Genomic DNA, 17660 nt, shown 5'->3' on the forward strand with positions numbered 1-17660 from the left:
GAGTGTGGGCTCAGGAGTGGCTGGTTTGCATTTGAAAAGTGTGCTACTGTCTCTAGGAATTGACTGACCCTGGGAGGGTTCCAGATCTCTCCAAGTTCTCTCCAAGGTCAGCAAGGTCCAAGATGTCAAAGCGTCAAGTTTGAATCCCAGCTCACTCAGGTTGAATCCCAATCAGTCAGCTCCCCTCTGTCTGGCAAATTAAAGGGACTGAACGTTGACCCCACGTCTCAGAACTCTCTTACCTACGATGTGCACAACCACATTGGGACCCTGGTGGTATCTACTAATACTAAATGGAAATGTTCCCGACCCCCCGGGGTCCCCAGTCCTGGGTGTCTACTCAGCAGGAACAAGAGCACAGGTGCACCAGAGTCACAGGCAGGAACAGTCACAGCAGTTCTCTTTGTTATGGCCAAAGACGAAAGCACCCAAATGTCTACTAATAGGAGATGGATAAACTAATTGTGGTCCATCCACACAGTGGATGTGAAAATGAATTAAACATGGCTGCACACACAGATGATTCTTCTACTGCTGAACAAAAGAAGCAAGAACTAAAGAGGACACACTAGCATCCCATTTAAGTTGACTTTCTACCCCAAACTGATCTAACCACAGAGTTAGAAAGATGGTTACAGGTGGGGGTGAAGAGGCCGTCACTAACAGGGGCGGCTTATGAGGGAGACTTCGGGGGAGGTGGAAATGTTCTAAATCTTCATCTGGGTAGAGGCTGCAGGGTACATAAAAATCGGGGTTGGGGGAGAATATAGCTCAGTGGTAGAGTGCATGCTTAGCATGCACAATATCCTGGGTTCAATCTCCCGTCCGTCTATTTTAATTAATTAATTTATTGACCTAGTTACCTTCCCCCACCAAAAAAAAAAAAAGAAAAAAATTTAAATAAATAATTACCTCCCCTACCAAAATAAAAGCCTAAAAAAGAATTTAAGTTTCAATTTTATAAAATAAAATAAACATACACTTGAGATGTGTGCACTTTACCATATGAGTTACACCTCAAAGAAAAGGTAGCCACCTGCTATAACTGTACACGTGGATTTCCAGGCTCCTGTTCTCTGAAGGTCCTGTGGGGCCAGGACCCTGCTGTTTGGGAAGACAGGGCCTGGCTGCTGGGCCCCCCAGCGCCACCCCTCCCATGCCCCAGTCAATGGGCTGATTTGCATGCCCTGCCGTGGTCCAGCAGCCTCCCCTGCTGTTCCCTGAAGCACCTGGGTATCGTCCAACAGAACGACTCCCGCCGGCCTCCCTGCCCCTGGCCATGGTCTGCTGTCGTCTGGCTCTCCTCCTAGCTGGGGCCCTCCTGGCAGGTGAGCCCTCCCTGGGCCCGGCTCACCTGGGGGTGGGGTGGGACACAGCATGGGTTCCAGAAAGCCCTTGAATGGAAGCAAATTGCTATGGGCAGTGGGGAGGGTTCTGGAAGGGACATTGAGGTGGGGGAAGATAAACTGCAGATGGCTCTGCCATAGACCTTAGGCAGGTCACTCTTCTGCGTGGGCCTCGGTTTCCCCATTTGTGCATGACCAGATTGCTAGGGTCCCTTTGACACTGACTCTCTGGGGTCTCAGAGACTAGTCACCTTTTGGGTTATACAGAGGGGAAACTGGTGTGATCTGGTCCCGACAGAACCTCAGGACACACTAACACTGAGAAAGTCCCGAAGGGCCAGTGGCCTGAGGCTCAGCTAATGGGTAGTAACAGCCCAAGAGCCTCTCTAGGGGTGGTCAGTCTGTAGCCAGGGTTTGGAAGAGCCAGTGTAACCAAAGTTTTAGGGGTCAGCAGGGTAAGGGATGAGGGAGGGCAGCAGAAGAACACAGAGGCCACCAGTCCCACTCTCTGAACTCTAGGTCCTTAACTGAACATAGATCCTTGTGAACATGGCACTAATGGGGGCTGAGGGGGTGCCAAATCAGTGCTCCACCCAGTGCTGATCCAGTGGCACGGGGCTGTGAGTTTTTGGATTCTCCCAGGAGTCTGACCAAGGCTTTGTAGGGTGGGGCAGGAGGGAAGGGGCCCAGGCCAGGCCTGAGTGTGTCTGTCTCTCAGTCTCCCACCCAGCCCTGACCCAGCCAGAGGCACTGCTGGTCTTCCCAGGCCAAGTGGCCCAACTTTCCTGCATGCTCAGCCCCCGTTACGCCACCGTCGGGGACTACAGTGTGTCTTGGTATCAGCAGCGGGCAGGCAGCGCCCCCCGCTACCTCATCTACTATCGCTCAGAGGAGGACTACCACCGGCCCCCGGACATCCCTGATCGCTTCTCAGCAGCCACAGATAAAGCCCATAACGCCTGCATCCTGACCATCAGCCCCGTGCAGCCAGAGGACGAAGCAGATTATTACTGCTCCGTGGGCTACGGATTCTAGGGGTGGGATGTGGGATGTGGGATGAGTGCCTCCTGTCTGCCTCCTATTTCTGCTCCTGACCTTTCTCTGAGCCTTCATTTCCCTCCTCCGTAAAATGGGTTAGTAATACTCAATATATCAACAATAACTATTCGGAGGGTCATGAAATCCTTGCTGAAAAAGTGACTGTGGTCCATCTGAGAGTATGGGGGCAGGGATTCTGGGGATTGTTGCAGAAGAGGAAGCACCTGAGAACCTTGGGGTGGGGCCCAGCCTCCCCACTGGCTCCCAGGGGGCTCAGACTGGTGGCTCTTGCCTTCCTGTGACCTGAGGAGCCGAAGGGAGAGAAAAAGGAACCAGCCTTTGCTGGTCCCGGCTCTGCATGGCTGGTTGTGGTCCAACGCTCTCGGGGTGACTGCATTTGGTGCCCAGGCTCCTAGCTTGGGGAGGGGCAGCCTCTGCCTACTGCGGATGGGGCAGGAAGGCACGTGGGTGTGTGGGGAGGGTGAGAGCATTCAAAGACACCTGAGGGCCAGGACAGGAGGTGCTTAGGGCAGGTGGGCAGAATAGGAAGCAGCCCTCCTCTCAGGAAAGTGTGTTCTAGAGGTTTCCTGTTATAGGGCTGTGGCCCCCAAGGGAGGTGCAGGATGGACCGGAGCATTGGTGTTGGGGGACTACTGGGTGGAGGGGCAAGTCTTGTCATCAGAAGCCGAATCGAGTTCTGGGGTGGGGGAGCAGGTTTAAGAACACATGCCTCTTCCCTCCCAGTTCCCTTAAGAGGCGCCCTCTGAACGGAGGTCATCCCTCAGATGCAGAGTTGGGGTCTCGAGGGTCCCGCCTATGCTCCCAGCAGTCTCCTGGATGCGCTCCTGGCCCTCCTCATCTATCTCTGCGGGGACGGGGTGGGCAGGCAGGACCACGGCTCCCCACGAAGGGAGGGTGCATCCCCAAAGGACCCGGGGCCTGCGCAGGGTGACGGGCTCCGCAGCCCTAGGCACGCCTCCTGCGGACCCCAGCAGCTCCACGGCCTCGGCTGGCCCCACCCCACGGGCAGGTGCCCTCCCGGCTTCAGTTTCCTCCTCTGCGCTCCCGCCAACGCCCGCCCAGCCGGGACGTGTTGGGGGACGGCCTGGAGCCCTGCGCCAACCAGACGAACTCCCCCGAACCCCTCCCTGCATCCCGGAGCCCGGCGGCCAGACAGCTACCCGCGGCGCGGCAGGACCAGCGAGACGCGGGCCTCCGCGAGGCCTAGAGCAGCCCCGGAAGTGCCGCGGGCGGGGGCGGGGCTCCGGGCGCTCGGGCTGCCGCGGGCTCCGCGTCAGCAGCCGCCGCCGAGGAGGCTGTGGCCCCGCGCTGGAGACGCTCAGGTGCGGCCCCGCCCTGCCCCGCCCTCGGCCCCGCCCCCGCAGGTGAGCGGCCCCGCCCGGCCCAGGTGAGTGGCTCCGCGGCAGCCAGTGTGGCCACTGTCCCTCGGCGGCGTGGGTGTGGGCGGCCCCGGTCGGTGGAGGCAGGTGCGGGCCTCCAGCCCGGAGGTCCTGACGGGCCCGAGGGTCAGCCGAGTGTCCGGGCCCTGGGGCCCCCGGAGGATGGGGTGACCGATGCAGGAGGGGCCTGGGAAAGCCCCGAGTAGGTGGGAAGCATGGGGTTCCAGACCTTTGGATTTTAGGTCCAAAAATTTTGAAAACATCGTAGGGCGCAGATAAAGTATCGGCAACCTTCTCACCGCAGTGCAGACTGCAGCGTGTAGCTGGTACCTGGGAACAGCAGGATTTAACAGACGGGTGCAGGGAGAGTTACAGTCTCCAGATGCTGAGAAAGAGGGATCGGAGGGCATGAAAATTAGAGTGGGAAAAGCAACCTTCTGAAACTGAGGGAGAAACGCAGGATGTGGGAGTAGGGGGTGGGCTGTCAAGCAAGCTCAGAACCTGGAGGCGTCCAGGTAGGTAAGGTGGGTCAGTGGAGGGTGGGCCCATAGTGTTACATCTTCCAGGTTTTCATGAGAAAACCAGCTGAGTTTTAAATATTGGCAGCTAAGTCGAACAAAAAGGAAAAGCTTGCTTCTGAGAGCCAAACAGAACGTGGCTGTGCCAATCTGCAGCCTCTGAAATGGAGGGGTTTGAAAAGGCGGTCCTGGTGAGTACTGCCAGAGAAGGGAGAAAGCGAGGGCCCAGGAGAGAGGATTTGGCTGTAAGGAGGTCGTTGGAGGCTGGAGCTGAAGTCCCAGCCGAAACTGGAAACTTGAAGTTTGTCTTCGTGCCAGACACAGTCATGATTTTCCTTGGCGACATGCAGCATCTTAGGAGGAGCTGGCAGAGGAGGCTGGTGGTTAGTGGCTGGCGGCAGCAGGGCAGGGGAGTGAGGAATGGGACACTAGTCAGAGAGCTGGCTGAAGTGACGCCCATGGTTGGACCCACTAAAGAAAAACTCTGGCTAGATGGAGAGGGCTGGAACTCGGATGGGAGGACCAGGGTGAAGATGGTGGGACGTTAGGCTTGACGGGTCGGGTGAGAGGTCGGGGAGGATTGGAGATCGTGATTACGAAGAGGAGAGAGAAGTGGGGGTGATCATAGGGTTCAGGAGAATACTTCAGTTCTGTGCTCCCCCCCACACCTGGTCTTTTTAAGATTCATTAAAAAAAAGAATCCAAATAGGAATGAGTTCCATCATGATTGTTCTAATTAATTTAGGGTTTTGGTTTTTTTTGAGGCAGTTACCCTCTGAGCTTCAGTGCAAGGGGACTAGTACCTTTGTATGGGGTCATGAGGAGTAAATGAGATATGCTTGTAAAAGTCCTGGTAGTGCCCAGCACACAGTAGGTGCTCAGTAAACTCGAGCTGTCATCACAAAGGTACTTGAGGTGTTCCCCCTGAGCCCACATGGCCACACAGCTGTTTCTGAATGGGGTCCTGCAGGGCTCCCTCAGGGCCTCCACAGTGGGGTGGGGGGCCAAGTGGGATGGTCTGGCCTCCTCCCTCGTCCCTGTGAAACTGTCCCCTCTACCCCCTCTATGGGGCAGCTCTGCTTTATTTATTTATATCTCCCAGGTAATTGACTTACTTGAATAAAGAGTTCTTTGGCCAAAAAAAAAAAAAAGTGGCAATCAATTTGAACACAAAAACAAATGGCTTTTCCTTCATTTGGTCATTTATTTAGTTAACTGATGTGTGTGTGTGTAGATCGTGTGGTTGTGCTGGCATCTGGGGATTCCAGTGTGGGGGGTCCTGTACTCGCCCTTGGGGAGGGTGCAGGCGATGGTGGGGAGAGTCACCCCATATTTGTTTGGCCATCAGGGTGGTGTGTGCTGTGATGGACGTGCACACTGAGCTCCACAGGTCACAGAGGCGGCGCCTGAGATTGTCAGTCTGAGGGTGTGGAGGAGGGGGCACCTTTGGACGGAATCTGGAAGGATGAGCAGGTGACCATCTGAGAAAACAGTGGGACCAGTTGGGAGGCACACAGGAGTTGTCACGCTGGAAGATTAGGGGTGTGTGGGAGGAGAAGCAGCGGGCGTGGAGGGGCTGGGCTGCTGTAAGGCGGGTGACACCATCAGGCCTGTGTTTGGGGCATTTGAACCTGGCGTCCATGCAAAGAACAGACTGGAGGGAGGAGCAGATGCTGGAGATGGGCAGCCAATGGGAGGCGAGTCACACTGAGACCTGAGCTGCGCAGTGGCACCGAGGAAGAGGCAGAGACCCCTCAGGAAATGGATGGGCGAGGTGTGTGGGTGAGAGAGTGAGAAGGACCAGACTGCCTCCCAGGGTTCTGGCTGGGACACAGGGCTAGAGGGTGTGCAGCCAACTGAGTGTGGGAGGGAGGTGGGCCCTCTTTCCCATCAAGACCCCATCCCCAACATCCTCCAGTAGCCAGAGTCTTGCCCCTTTTCCAGAACATGTCCACTTCCTGTCCCCGCCCACTTTTCTGAACATCCTGAGCCTTTCAAGTCTCACAGTGTGGTGTTTTCTGTCTGTCTGTCTGTCTGTCTGTCTTCCTGGCAGTTGTTTCTGGTAAGTCAGACTTGTCTCCGACTCGGTGACGATCACCACAGGGGCAAGATGGCATCCTCTTCTTTGGTTCCATCCACTAAGACTGCAGCACATGCTGAGTGTTTGACTTGCTGACTCGAAAGTGTCCCTTGTTTTCTTTTCAGATTGTGAGAGCAGTCAGTGTGTCCCCCAGAAATCCAGGTGCTGGCGGGGAGCCTGGACTCACAATGGAGATTCCCCCAGCAGCCAAGCTTGCTGAGGCCTTTGTGTTTGAGGACGGGCTGGATGTGCGGCAAGGCCTTTTTCCAGAGGGGGACCTGGGGGACACTTTTCTTCAGGAAAGGAGTTTAGGGCAGATGGCTGTTGTCTACAAGGAGATCCCTCTGGGGGAGCAAGATGAAACACAGGACGATTACTCGGGGAATTTCAGTCTGTGCTCCAGCCCCGTCCAGCATCCAAGCGCCCCCTCAGCGAACAGACCCCAGGACGATGAGCTCTTCAGCCAGACCTTCCTCCAGAGATCGGACCTTAGCCTGTGCCAGATCGTTCACAGCGGAGGAGAATCGGGTAAGCACGAGGGTGAGACGGTGGGCAGGGGGATCTCGGGCCCCGGGGAGCCTCCCAGAACTGCCCAGCCAGCCAAACCCTACACGTGCCGGGAGTGCGGGAAGGCCTTCAGCCAGAGCTCGCACCTGCTCAGGCACCTGGTGATCCACACCGGGGAGAAGCCCTATGAGTGCGGGGAGTGCGGAAAGGCCTTCAGCCAGAGCTCGCACCTGCTCAGGCACCAGATCATCCACACCGGGGAGAAGCCCTACGAGTGCGGGGAGTGCGGGAAGGCCTTCCGCCAGAGCTCGGCCCTGGCCCAGCATCAGAAGACGCACACGGGGAAGAGACCCTACGCGTGCAGGGAGTGCGGGAAGGATTTCAGCCGGAGCTCCAGCCTCAGGAAGCACGAGCGGATCCACACCGGAGAGAAGCCGTACCAGTGTAAGGAGTGCGGCAAGGCCTTCAACCAGAGCTCCGGCCTGAGCCAGCACCGGAAGATCCACACCCTGAGGAAGCCGCATGCGTGTGAGCTCTGCGGCAAGGCCTTCTGCCACCGGTCCCACCTCATCCGGCACCAGCGCGTGCACACAGGCAAGAAGCCGTACGCATGCGAGGAGTGCGGCAAGGCCTTCAGCCAGAGCTCCAACCTCATCGAGCACCGCAAGACCCACACGGGTGAGAAGCCCTATCGCTGCCACAAGTGCGGCAGGGCCTTCAGCCAGAGCTCTTCGCTCATCGAGCACCAGCGCATCCACACCGGGGAGAAGCCCTATGAGTGCGGCCAGTGCGGCAAGGCCTTCTGCCACAGCTCAGCGCTCATCCAGCACCAGCGCATCCACACAGGCAAGAAGCCCTACGCCTGCAACGAGTGCGGCAAGGCCTTCCGGCACCGCTCGGCGCTCATCGAGCACTACAAAACCCACACGCGGGAGAAGCCCTACGAGTGCGGCCAGTGCGGCAAGGCCTTCCGGGGCAGCTCGCACCTCATCCGGCATCAGAAGGTCCACGCCGGGGAGAAGCTGTAGAGGGCGGGCCCGCGCCTCCCCCAGATGGAACTGGCACCCTGTCCTCCGTCCCAGGGACCTGCCCGCCTCCCTGGTACCCAGGCTGCCTAGAAACCCTGAGGCCCAGCAGGTGGACTGGGTGAAGGCAGGGGAGCCTAGGAAGGGCACCAGGACAGAGCTTCAGCTCGTGCTCACGGGTGACTCCCAAGCCAAGAGGGTTTAGTTTTGCCCTCTCTGCTTCTTCCAGAATCTTGAAGAATAAACATGAGGGAGAAAGTGGAGTTAAACCCACGAAAACAGGAGATGAACTCTACCATCAGGCCCTTTTAGCAGTAAGCGAGCTCACAGTCCAAATCCACTAAAGACAGAGAAATCCAAAGTAGAGGCGCAGCAGCTGTCCTCGGGCGTTGGTGGGGTCAGCCAAACCAGGTTACGAATAGTCTGGAAGGATTCTGGATGGGGGGTGAGCTTAGGCCACAGCAGGTCTCAGTCCACCACGGGGGTTGGAGCAAGGGCACTTCTGGCTGCTGGCTGGTCTGGTCCACAGAGGGCAGAGGCTTGGTCCTGGGGGCCAGAGGATGGTTGCCGCCAGGAGTGACCCCCTCCACCGACTACAGCGTGCCTCGGACGTCCGCGGGGCAGCTTCTGGTCTGGCAGCTCTCAGCCTCCTCCCCGCCATCCAGGGCCAGGGGACCAACGGTGGTTCAGACAGAAGGTCTGGGTTCAAGTGCCACTTCTGGCCCCTCCTGCCTCTGTCATCTGGAGGAAGCCCCAAGGCTCTGTCTCCCCTTCTGTGAGGCAGGGACACTGGGACCCCGCCACATCCCGCCAGGGGTTGGCGCCAGGCTCCTGTTCAGAATGGGACCGCACTCAGAGGGCCTTTGTCAACTGGCTACTGAGACTGGAAACTGGAGCGATCCCTGCCCCTCCTGGAGAGGAGACGCACCCCTGTTTGGTTCCCAGCAGGTCAGGCTTGCAGCCAGCCCTCTCCTAACACCAGGCTCTTCCACGCTCCCTCAAGCCTGTACCCTGGGTTGGGGGTGCCCTGGGCTGCAACAGCAGTGTGTCCCATCCTGTACTCCTCTCTGTCCCCCCCACCGGGCTTCCCGCCCAGGCCATTTCAGTCGGGCATCCCCAGAGCTGGGGCCCACATAGTGGTGTTTTAGAAGCTCCCCAGGTGATGGGAAGGTCTCACCGTGTGGCAGGCTAAGAGCACTGTACTGGCTCCCACACAGCCCCAGTGTCTCCCACATGGCAGGCCTGCTCGCCTGGCTACGCAGAGCTTGAAGGTGTTTGCGTCCCCAGCCCCCCGACCCAGGAGTGGGCCTGGGCCATGACATGTCTGGCTGGTTGGTAAGCATTTGTCCCGGGCCTTTGTGTGTCCATGATGGTCTTTAGTACTGGCTCCCCCAGGCTCCTCAGAGCTAGTGTTGGGGGAGGCAGTCTAAGCTCTTTTGAAGATTTCTGAAAGTTAATGGCTAAAATCCCACGAACCCATCATGGTAATGCCGGTGATTTCAGCCAATCCGAAGCTCAGCTTGGCAGCTAAGTATAGTTTTGATGAATAAAAATGGACAAGCCATAATTGTTCCTTCGTAAGTGGGGCTTGGTTGGCCAGAGATGTTAAAATGAGAGGCCTCTTGGGCTGGGAAGATGGCCTTTGGCCAGCTCCTCTCTGCTATGTGAGTATGTGGAGCATTTAACCAGCAGCCCAGGGTCCCCCAGAACCCCCACATGAACGGGTGGACTGGCCTGACTGGGCAGCCCGCACAGAGGAGCTTCCGTCATTGACCCGGAGTGAAGAGAGAACGCTGACACCCTTGCTCGGTGCAGGACAGCGCCCCCCCACCAAGATCTACCTCCTCGCCCCCCACCCCCCCATTCTGCCTCGGCCTTGGCCAGGCCTGTCCCTCTTGGGCAGGGTGAGCATCTGCTTCCTACCTGGACATCCCCCACCCCCCACCCCGCATACTGCACACCAAACTAAATTGTTTTCTTTGCAGCATCACTTTGCACACGTCACCACTCTCCTTAAAACCAGCCTTCAGGGGCTGTTCCACACGTAAACCCCCTTTTCAGGCAATCTGGGGTCCCCTCCCACAAGCCTCCTGGGCTCCTGCCACCCCCAGATGCCCCCACTCCCAGCTTCTCTCAGCTCGTGGTGTGCGGTTCTCACGTTGTTGAATATGCACTTTCTCCTCCCTGCCACATCCTTTCTTCCTTTTGACAATTTATGTGACGTGGGGGTTACGACCCGCTTTCTGAAGTCTCCACCGATTCTCATAACCACGGTGAGGCCAGGCGGGTGCTTTCTGTTCCGGAAGCGTGGGCAGACCTGGTTCCTTCGGTTCAGATTCTTTCATCCTTTTATTATGTATTTTTAAATCCTTTCATTTATTTAGGTTCTTGAACAGTGTGATGTTATAAGAGATCATCCTGGTAATACTTTAATTGTCCTTGAATTTCATTGTGTGTTTTTGTTTATTGTGTTACCTTTTTTCCTTCTTTTCACAGATGTTGTTGGGTGTTGTAAAACACCAGTTCTTGATTGTTTCCTGATGGAATTGTTTTGTCAAAGTACATGTTCTTTCCTTTCCTTTTTTTTTTTTTTTTTTTGAATTAATAGTTTACATTTCTAAGATTAATTATTTAGATACAGTTTATTGTTTTCAATGTTTCTAGTAAATGTGGTACTTTGGCCTATGATTTTTTTTCTTATAGTTAGAGCTTTTTCTGTGCTCCATAAGTTTGATATGCAATATTTTTTGCTATTGTATTAAGACTTTCCCTTTGGCCCAAGTATTATTATTTTTAATATTGCAAAGCGGTGACTTCTGGGGTCATTGCTGTTTCTATTTTACACGGTATGAACATTTCTAAGCGTCCATGGAAGCTCTCTGGGCTGGAGTATGTTACCGGCTTTTATGAAGCCTCTGTGCACTCTCAGGAAATGTGTTTTTACTCCATCAATTCTATTCATTAACTCAATTTTTAAATTATTTTATTCAAATCCATATTTTCACTAACTTTTCTTTACTTCAGAATTCTTAATCTGGGGTCTAACGACTGTCTAGCAGTCCATGAGCGGGCAAGGGTTTTGAGGTTGTGGACCCCTGGGGACTGAACAAAGCCTTGTGGATACGTGGACGAATGAATTATTCTGGGAGGGGGTGGTCTGTAGCATTCACCACATTTTTGATGGGCTCTGTGACCCCAAAGTACTTAAGAATACTCATTCACCTGGTCAAGTCATAGTCAGATCTTGTTTTTCTTCATGTATTTCTGTTTTGCTTTCATTTCTGTTTCTATCTTATGTATGCCGTTACTGTGTTAGTGGTGCAGTTATCTTCTTAAGAAATAGGCAGGGTAAATGATCAGCAAGTAACTATCATATTTGGGGCGTAATAATTTAATAGTGATATTCTGAAAAATTGTGCCTTTGAGTACCCTCTTTGCCTCTTTTAATGCTTCAAGCTTCAACTTCTCTTTTCCAAATATAATTGAAGCCCCTTACTTTTTTTGAATTTTCATATGCATGAGTGTTTATTTAGCTCTGCATTTTATTTTAAAATTTGTGTATATTTTGCTACATATCTGTAACTTATAAACAGCGAATTGTTAGATTTTGTTTGATGGTTCTTTCTGTGATTCTTCTTCTTACATGAGAAGTCCTATCATTAACATTATTGCTTAGAGTTATGCATAATTTATTTTCATCTTAATATTTGATATATATTAACTCATTTAACCCCAAAAGGTCATGCTCACCACCTCATCTCTGTGAATTACTGTCCACATGTGAGCATCACTTCTGGGTGGACTGGAGGTCTGAATATACTATTAGTATTTGGAAATATTTCTTTAAGTTTCTGTTCTTTATTACTCCCAAAGCTTGTTCAACATAACTTAGAACATTCCATAGTGCTTTGCCTTTTAGCAAATACTATGAGATGCAGCAAAGAGTGAGAACCAGGGAACAGTCCACCCTTTCTGAGGGAACCCATGCAGTCATTTGAAAGAGAGGTGGGGACCCTGATCGTGTACCCCTCTCCCCATCACCTGTCTGTCCCAGGCTGGTCCCCTCAACCTAGGATGGGCCAGTTTGGCAAATGGGAAGGACCCCACTGTCCCCAGGATGTAGGAGGAGAACCCTGTCTGAGATCCCAGCGCAGTCCTGAAGTCTAAGTGTGGAGCATGAGCCTGGCCTGTTCGGAGATGGGGTCAGCAGGACCTCCACCCCTGCCCGGTGCTCACCCTCCTGTAGGAGGCCAAGCAGCTACCTCTGCACTGGCTTCTCCCCAGGAGCTGACCCACTGCCTCCTCTTCCTCTTTGCCTTAGATACTCTCAGGCCAGAAGCCAGACCTGCCTGGGATCCCCCTGTGGGCACACCTGACCCAGCTTTTGCCCAGAGAGTGGGTCCAGGAGGGGCTCTGGGGCTCCCTGTGCTCCCTGGGTTGAGGGGGAACACCCCACCCCTTCCCCTCTAACCCAGGCCTGCCCATCTGGTTCCAGGGCTTGCCGCCCCCTCTTTGGCCGCCAGAGGTCGCTGTCCCTTCGCTGAAGTGCAGGGGGACCCAGCGCCCAGACCTGGAGGAGGGGACCCCAGATGGCAGATTCAGGGACCTCCGAATGATGCCCCTTGGACATTGAGGCCTGGAGCCCAGGGTCATCCCAGGCGGTGGCAGAATGGGAACCAGGATGGGGGGACGGGCTTAGTGACCACCCAGTGACGCCCGTGGGCCTCGCTTGGTTCACACTTAACGCCTCAGGGCATGCGCACCGCTGGGGACAAGGTCCAGGGTCCACAATCCAAGGAGGAATGTGGATACGGGACCAGGATCGGCTTGGACCCGGGTCTGTAAGTGAGCCCAGCTGCTCTGCAGAGCTGGCTGAAGGTCGCAGTGACCCCGACATAGACGCCCCCGTGTCCCCACTGTTGCAGGGGGGCATGAGCCGTCCAGTAAGTGCTGACCCACGCACCAGGAATGCCCAGGGCTTCCGGGGCCGTGTTTGTGAAGGAGGGAGAGGAATTGTCCAATGTCTGTCCACACAAATGGCCATTGCGGTCCGGCCAGCACCTGCTGTGTGTCTACATGCTGAACTGTCTGGCTCCCCCTACTTGACTGGTTGGCTCCCAGTCCTAGAGACATACGTGCAAGAGGCTCGAAGGCGCAGGTATGTCGGCATGATGCTGTCCAGGTACATTTGAAAACTTGGACAAATCACAAGGTGCTCAGCCTGCTCTGCAAGGCCCTGAGGGCCCTGCCCCCTTCCTTGGATCCAGCCCCGCTGGCCTCTTTGCTGTTCCCGCACATCTGTGCCCGACAGCCCAGGCTCTGAGACCTCCCGGAGATGCTGGAGCTGGCAACCAAGATGTCTCAGAGTAGGTGAAGGATAAATAAACAGTGTACATCCAGACAATGAAATATTATTCAGCAATAAAGAAAGAAATAAACTATTAAGTCACAAAAAGACCTAGCGGAACATTAAATGTGTGTTCATAAGTGAAACGAGCCAATCTGGAAAGCTACCACTATATGATTCAGACTATTTGGCATTCTGGAAAAGTCAGCAGTATGGAAACAATGAGAAGCTCAGTGGCTGCCAGGAGTTGGGGGTTAGGAGGGGTGAGTAGGTGGAGTACAGAGGATCTTTAGGGCAGTGAAAATTCTCTGCGTGAAGCTACAGTGGTAAACGTGCCATTACACATTTGTCCAAACGTACAGGATGTAAACAGTTCTGGACTGTGTTGTGTCAGTGTAGTTCGGTCAGTTGTAACAAATGCACCACTCTGGTAAGGGAGATTGATGGTAAAGGAGGTGATGCATGTGTGGGGCAGTGGGTATATGGGAAATCTCTGTATCTTCTGCTCAATTTTGCTGTGAACCTAAAACTGCTCTAGAAAATAGTGTTCTTTTTTAATTGGTGGGGTGGGTATAGCTCAGTGGTAGAGCACACACTTAGCCTGCACGAGGTCCTGGGTTCAATCCCCAGTACCTCCGTTAAAATTTTAAAAAATAAAACAATAAAATAAATTAATTGACCATGGATATATATTTTTATTTCTCACTCTCAATGCTGTTGCTTGGATTCATATGTCTATCTTTATGCCAATACCACACTGTTTTGGTTACTTTATCTTTTAGCAAGTTTTGAGACTGGGAACTATGCTTCTAATAATTAGATCTCCCCACCCACCCAACTATCCATCCATCCACTCACATATCTAATTACTAACCTACCCATGAACATACCAATCCACTCACTAATCAAGCCATCGATTAATCATCTACCTCCCTCTCCGTCCATCCATACACCCACCCACCCACCAATCCCTTCCTTCCCTCTTTCAAACTGCTTATTTTTTTTTAATTAAAGAAAAAAAAATTTAATAGAGGTGCTGGGGATTGAACCCAGGCCCTCGCGCAGGCTAAGTGTGTGCTCTACCACTCTACACTCGCCCCTTGCCAAGCTACTTATTGAGAGCCTTGAAGTTACGAGGCACTAGGCTGGGGATCAGATGCGGAGTCGGCAAACCTGGGAAGGGGCTACACCCTTGGCAGCGGCAGCTTTTCCTCTGTCAGTGAGGGTCCTGGCAGAGGGAATTGAGATCCCTTGGGGTCCAGCTCTCCAGGATTCCAGGACCCAGGACGAAGCTTGTAGAGGATGCGGGGAGGCAGCCAGGGAGCTGCACCAGGCCCAGTCCAGGGCTGGGAGGGGGCTCGGTGGGGGGTGGGGAGGGCTCTGCTTCCTTCTGTGAGCTGCAAACATCCGGCTACAGCCCTGAAGCTGCCCCGTCCCCATCCCAGGCCGCACCTGGCCCTGTTTGTCACCCGTCCCACACCCCGCTGACCACAGGCTAGGTTTCTCTTCCCCTTACTTCTCCTCTTTTGTCACCTGGAGTTCTGGTTTAGGTCAAAGGTAGGGTTAGCTTTAGATTGCAGACCCCAGGGGGCTGCCAGCAGGGCCACCAGAGCTGAAGGAGGCGACCAAACCCACTCCATCCCTGTATTACCTGGGGCTTCCCTGCCCCTCCAAAGCCAGAGCCCCAGTACCAACCCCTTCATCCAGGAATCCTAGTTTTCCTACAATTTCTGGCCCTTGGGGCCCCTTACCCAGCTCTCCCTGAGCAGAGGGGAAGGCTGGGGCCCAGGGAAAGGAAGCAACTTGCCCAGGATCACACAGCGTGTCAAAGACAGGCCCAGGCAAGTGCTGGTGGTGGTGACAGCAATGGCTGGGATGGGTGAGGGTCGCTATGGTCCAGGCACGTCACAGGCATTGGCTCCTTTAATCCCCAAGCCCACCCTGTTGGGTGGCTGAAGTTGCTGCTGCTCCCAGACCCCTTCGCTGACCACCCAGGACCCCAGGACCCCCCTCCCCTTGTCTTCCTCCCAGGGGGTCTCATTTGTGCCAAGAGTTCCAGGCTGTGTGTGGACAAGTCTCCCCAGGCACCCAGGGCCACAGCCCCCACCCCCGTTGTGGATGAGCAGCCCTGTTCCAGGACTGACTTTGACCTTCACTGGACCCAACCCACCTTGCCTGGGGCATGAGAAGCCAAGAGCCCACCCTGCCCCAGTCTTCAGGGGCCTGAGGGATGGATGGACGGATGGTCAGATGAGTGAGTGACCAGCTTCTTGAAGGATAGTCATGCTTCTGGGCCCTCATTGTTACCCCAGAGGCAGGGCTCCTAGGGCAGCAATTGTGAGGGTCCCCATTTCTCTCTCCCTCCCCGTACTTGGCCCAATACTCACTCGCAAAGAGTCCCAGATGTGGGGGCAGGAGGTGAGGTGTGACCCACAGTGTCCCATGGCCAGCCCTGGCCAGCCCTGCCCACCTGGGGCTCCCCTGAGCTCCAAGTGTCTGGCTGTGCGGTTGGCTGCAGCTCCGTGCCCAGCATTTAGAAAAGTTCCTGGGGGCTCCAAGGAGAGGGTGCCACAAACTCACAATTCAGGACAGAAAATGCTGCTTCTGACAATTGATTGGTATGATTTCTGCCCTACTCAGGCCTGGATGCTGGGATGCAGCCCCCTTCTCCAGCTGGGCTGGCAGAAGCTTCCAGAACTGGAGCCACCCCTCCCCCCCACCCCAGGTAGAGGGCGGCACATGCTGCCAGGGCCGAGCCAGGCGGGGTTTCCTGGCTATTTTGTCAGTGTCAGGGCCTCTTGGTTTCGCCAGGGCAGCTGCAGGGGGTGAGGGTGTGGGGCACGCGGGGAGCCCAGGGGTGCTGTCCTGAGGCCGGCTGGGGCCAGAATAGGCCAATCCCAACGGCCACAACAGTCACACACAGAGATGAGCCAAACGTCCATTTTCCATCTGACCATCCCTCCTGTCCCTCCAGGGAGTGAGGTTCCCTTATCCCCAACCCAACTGCACAGAGGGGACACGGGTCCCCAGCCACCAACCTGGAGTCAGGGCTCTCCTGGCCCCTGGCTGCCTCCGTGCCAGGCACCCCCCACCCCTGCCCCGCCCCCCCCCACCCCGGGTGGTCTTCCCAGTGCGGGAGCCCATCCTGCACAACACCATCTATCTCACTACCAGCCAGTTCCCTGTCCGCCACCACTGTCTTGAGCCCCCAGCTGGGCTACATTGCCACCACTGAGGTCCCCGCACATGTATGGGCTCAGGAAAGGGCTGCTGGGCGGTGGCTTTGCTCTGGGCCATGTCCACATACACTAGGAACCCTGCCCGACCAGAAAACCTGCGGTGGGCTCAGACTGGCCTGGGGTCCCCCTTCCCCAGCCGCAATGCCCTGCAGCCGAGGCCCAGGACCCTCCGAAGCATCCTCCCTCCTCCCAGGATGCTCAGGAGACCCCGACATCTCCCTGGCAGGCCGGGCCCTGGTTGGGCAGGGATGGTCCATCCTGGTGAGGACCCGAGGGTGTTTCAGGCTGTGGTGCCAGCACAGACCCAGGCACAGGGGACACCAGCCTTGACATCCCATGTCCCCAGGCCGAATGCGAAGGAGCAGGAGGGACCTGGGGTGTTGATGTGGCTACAGGAAGACAGTGTCACCACGAAGTGGGGGCTTGTGGGGAAACACACAAGTGGTGGTGTCCTGGGGTCATGCTGACTGTCAGCTACTCTATCCCCGGAGTGGACACAGGGTGCCTGATGACCCAACTCCTCCCCTGGCCCCTGTCCTGGCTGCCCTGAGACAGTCTCCCCGATTCCTGCCCATTTTCCCTGGGACAAGGCTCCCCAGAGGACTCATCCCTACCTGGTCTCCACCACGCTGTGCCCTGGGGCCACTAGTCCTGCAGGGGCTGCCCCGGCTCTGAGCTGGGCACGCAGGCCCTGTGAGCCCCTCATGGTCAGTGTTCCTCTGTGAAATGGGCAATGGTGGCCCCAACAGGGACTTTGAGGCTCCGTGAGGGGCTGTGATAAGCCTGGAGAGGTGCCCAGTGTCAGCCGCTGGGGGCATCCCCCACATGGGGCCAGGCGGGTGGATGAAATCTTATCCCACGAGTGCAGGAGATGCTCCCTGGGCGGGGAGCTGACCTGGGAGCTCAAGGACACAGTGGGGTCAGCGGTGGGCAGGAAGCTGACCTAGGAATCGAGGATGGGGTAGGGTCAGCCATGAGAGGGGACCTGATCTAAGGGCTTAAGGATGGGGTGGGGTCAGCAGCGGTCTCTGCAGTGTCACCCCACCCCCCGCAGTGAGCAGGTGGTCCTGTCTACTTGCCCCCAGCACTGGCCCACAGTAGTACTTGCTGAGGGTTTGTTGAATGAATAAGTGAGTGAGTGAATGAGTGACCCATCACAC

At 55.5% G+C, this 17660-nt stretch overlaps 2 protein-coding genes across 2 annotated transcripts; both read left to right on the forward strand.

Moving 5' to 3' along the window:
• Positions 1-1174: 1174 nt before the first annotated feature.
• On the forward strand, positions 1175-2511 carry VPREB3 (V-set pre-B cell surrogate light chain 3). The gene is made up of 2 exons (XM_010955459.3): positions 1175-1328; positions 2065-2511. The coding sequence occupies exons 1-2, from the start codon at positions 1280-1282 to the stop codon at positions 2379-2381; spliced, it is 366 nt and encodes a 121-aa protein (XP_010953761.1). The 5' UTR covers positions 1175-1279; the 3' UTR covers positions 2382-2511.
• A 156-nt stretch (positions 2512-2667) lies between these two features.
• Positions 2668-11519, forward strand: ZNF70 (zinc finger protein 70). Its single transcript, XM_074356000.1, has 2 exons — positions 2668-3792; positions 6508-11519. Exon 2 carries the CDS (start codon positions 6571-6573, stop codon positions 7915-7917), a length of 1347 nt encoding a protein of 448 aa, XP_074212101.1. The 5' UTR covers positions 2668-3792; positions 6508-6570; the 3' UTR covers positions 7918-11519.
• Positions 11520-17660: the final 6141 nt, after the last annotated feature.

This window comes from Camelus bactrianus, chromosome 32 (assembly GCF_048773025.1).
Source record: "Camelus bactrianus isolate YW-2024 breed Bactrian camel chromosome 32, ASM4877302v1, whole genome shotgun sequence".
Classification (NCBI taxonomy): Eukaryota; Metazoa; Chordata; class Mammalia; order Artiodactyla; family Camelidae; genus Camelus; species Camelus bactrianus.

What these genes read in the sequence shown, in the direction of transcription:
- VPREB3 (XM_010955459.3), top strand. Translation starts at nt 1,280, where the DNA reads ATGGTCTGCTGTCGTCTGGCTCTCCTCCTAGCTGGGGCCCTCCTGGCA. An exon ending in AGCTGGGGCCCTCCTGGCAG is followed by an intron (nt 1,329 to 2,064) that starts GTGAGCCCTCCC and finishes TCTGTCTCTCAG; the next exon opens with TCTCCCACCCAGCCCTGACC.
- ZNF70 (XM_074356000.1), top strand. Translation starts at nt 6,571, where the DNA reads ATGGAGATTCCCCCAGCAGCCAAGCTTGCTGAGGCCTTTGTGTTTGAG.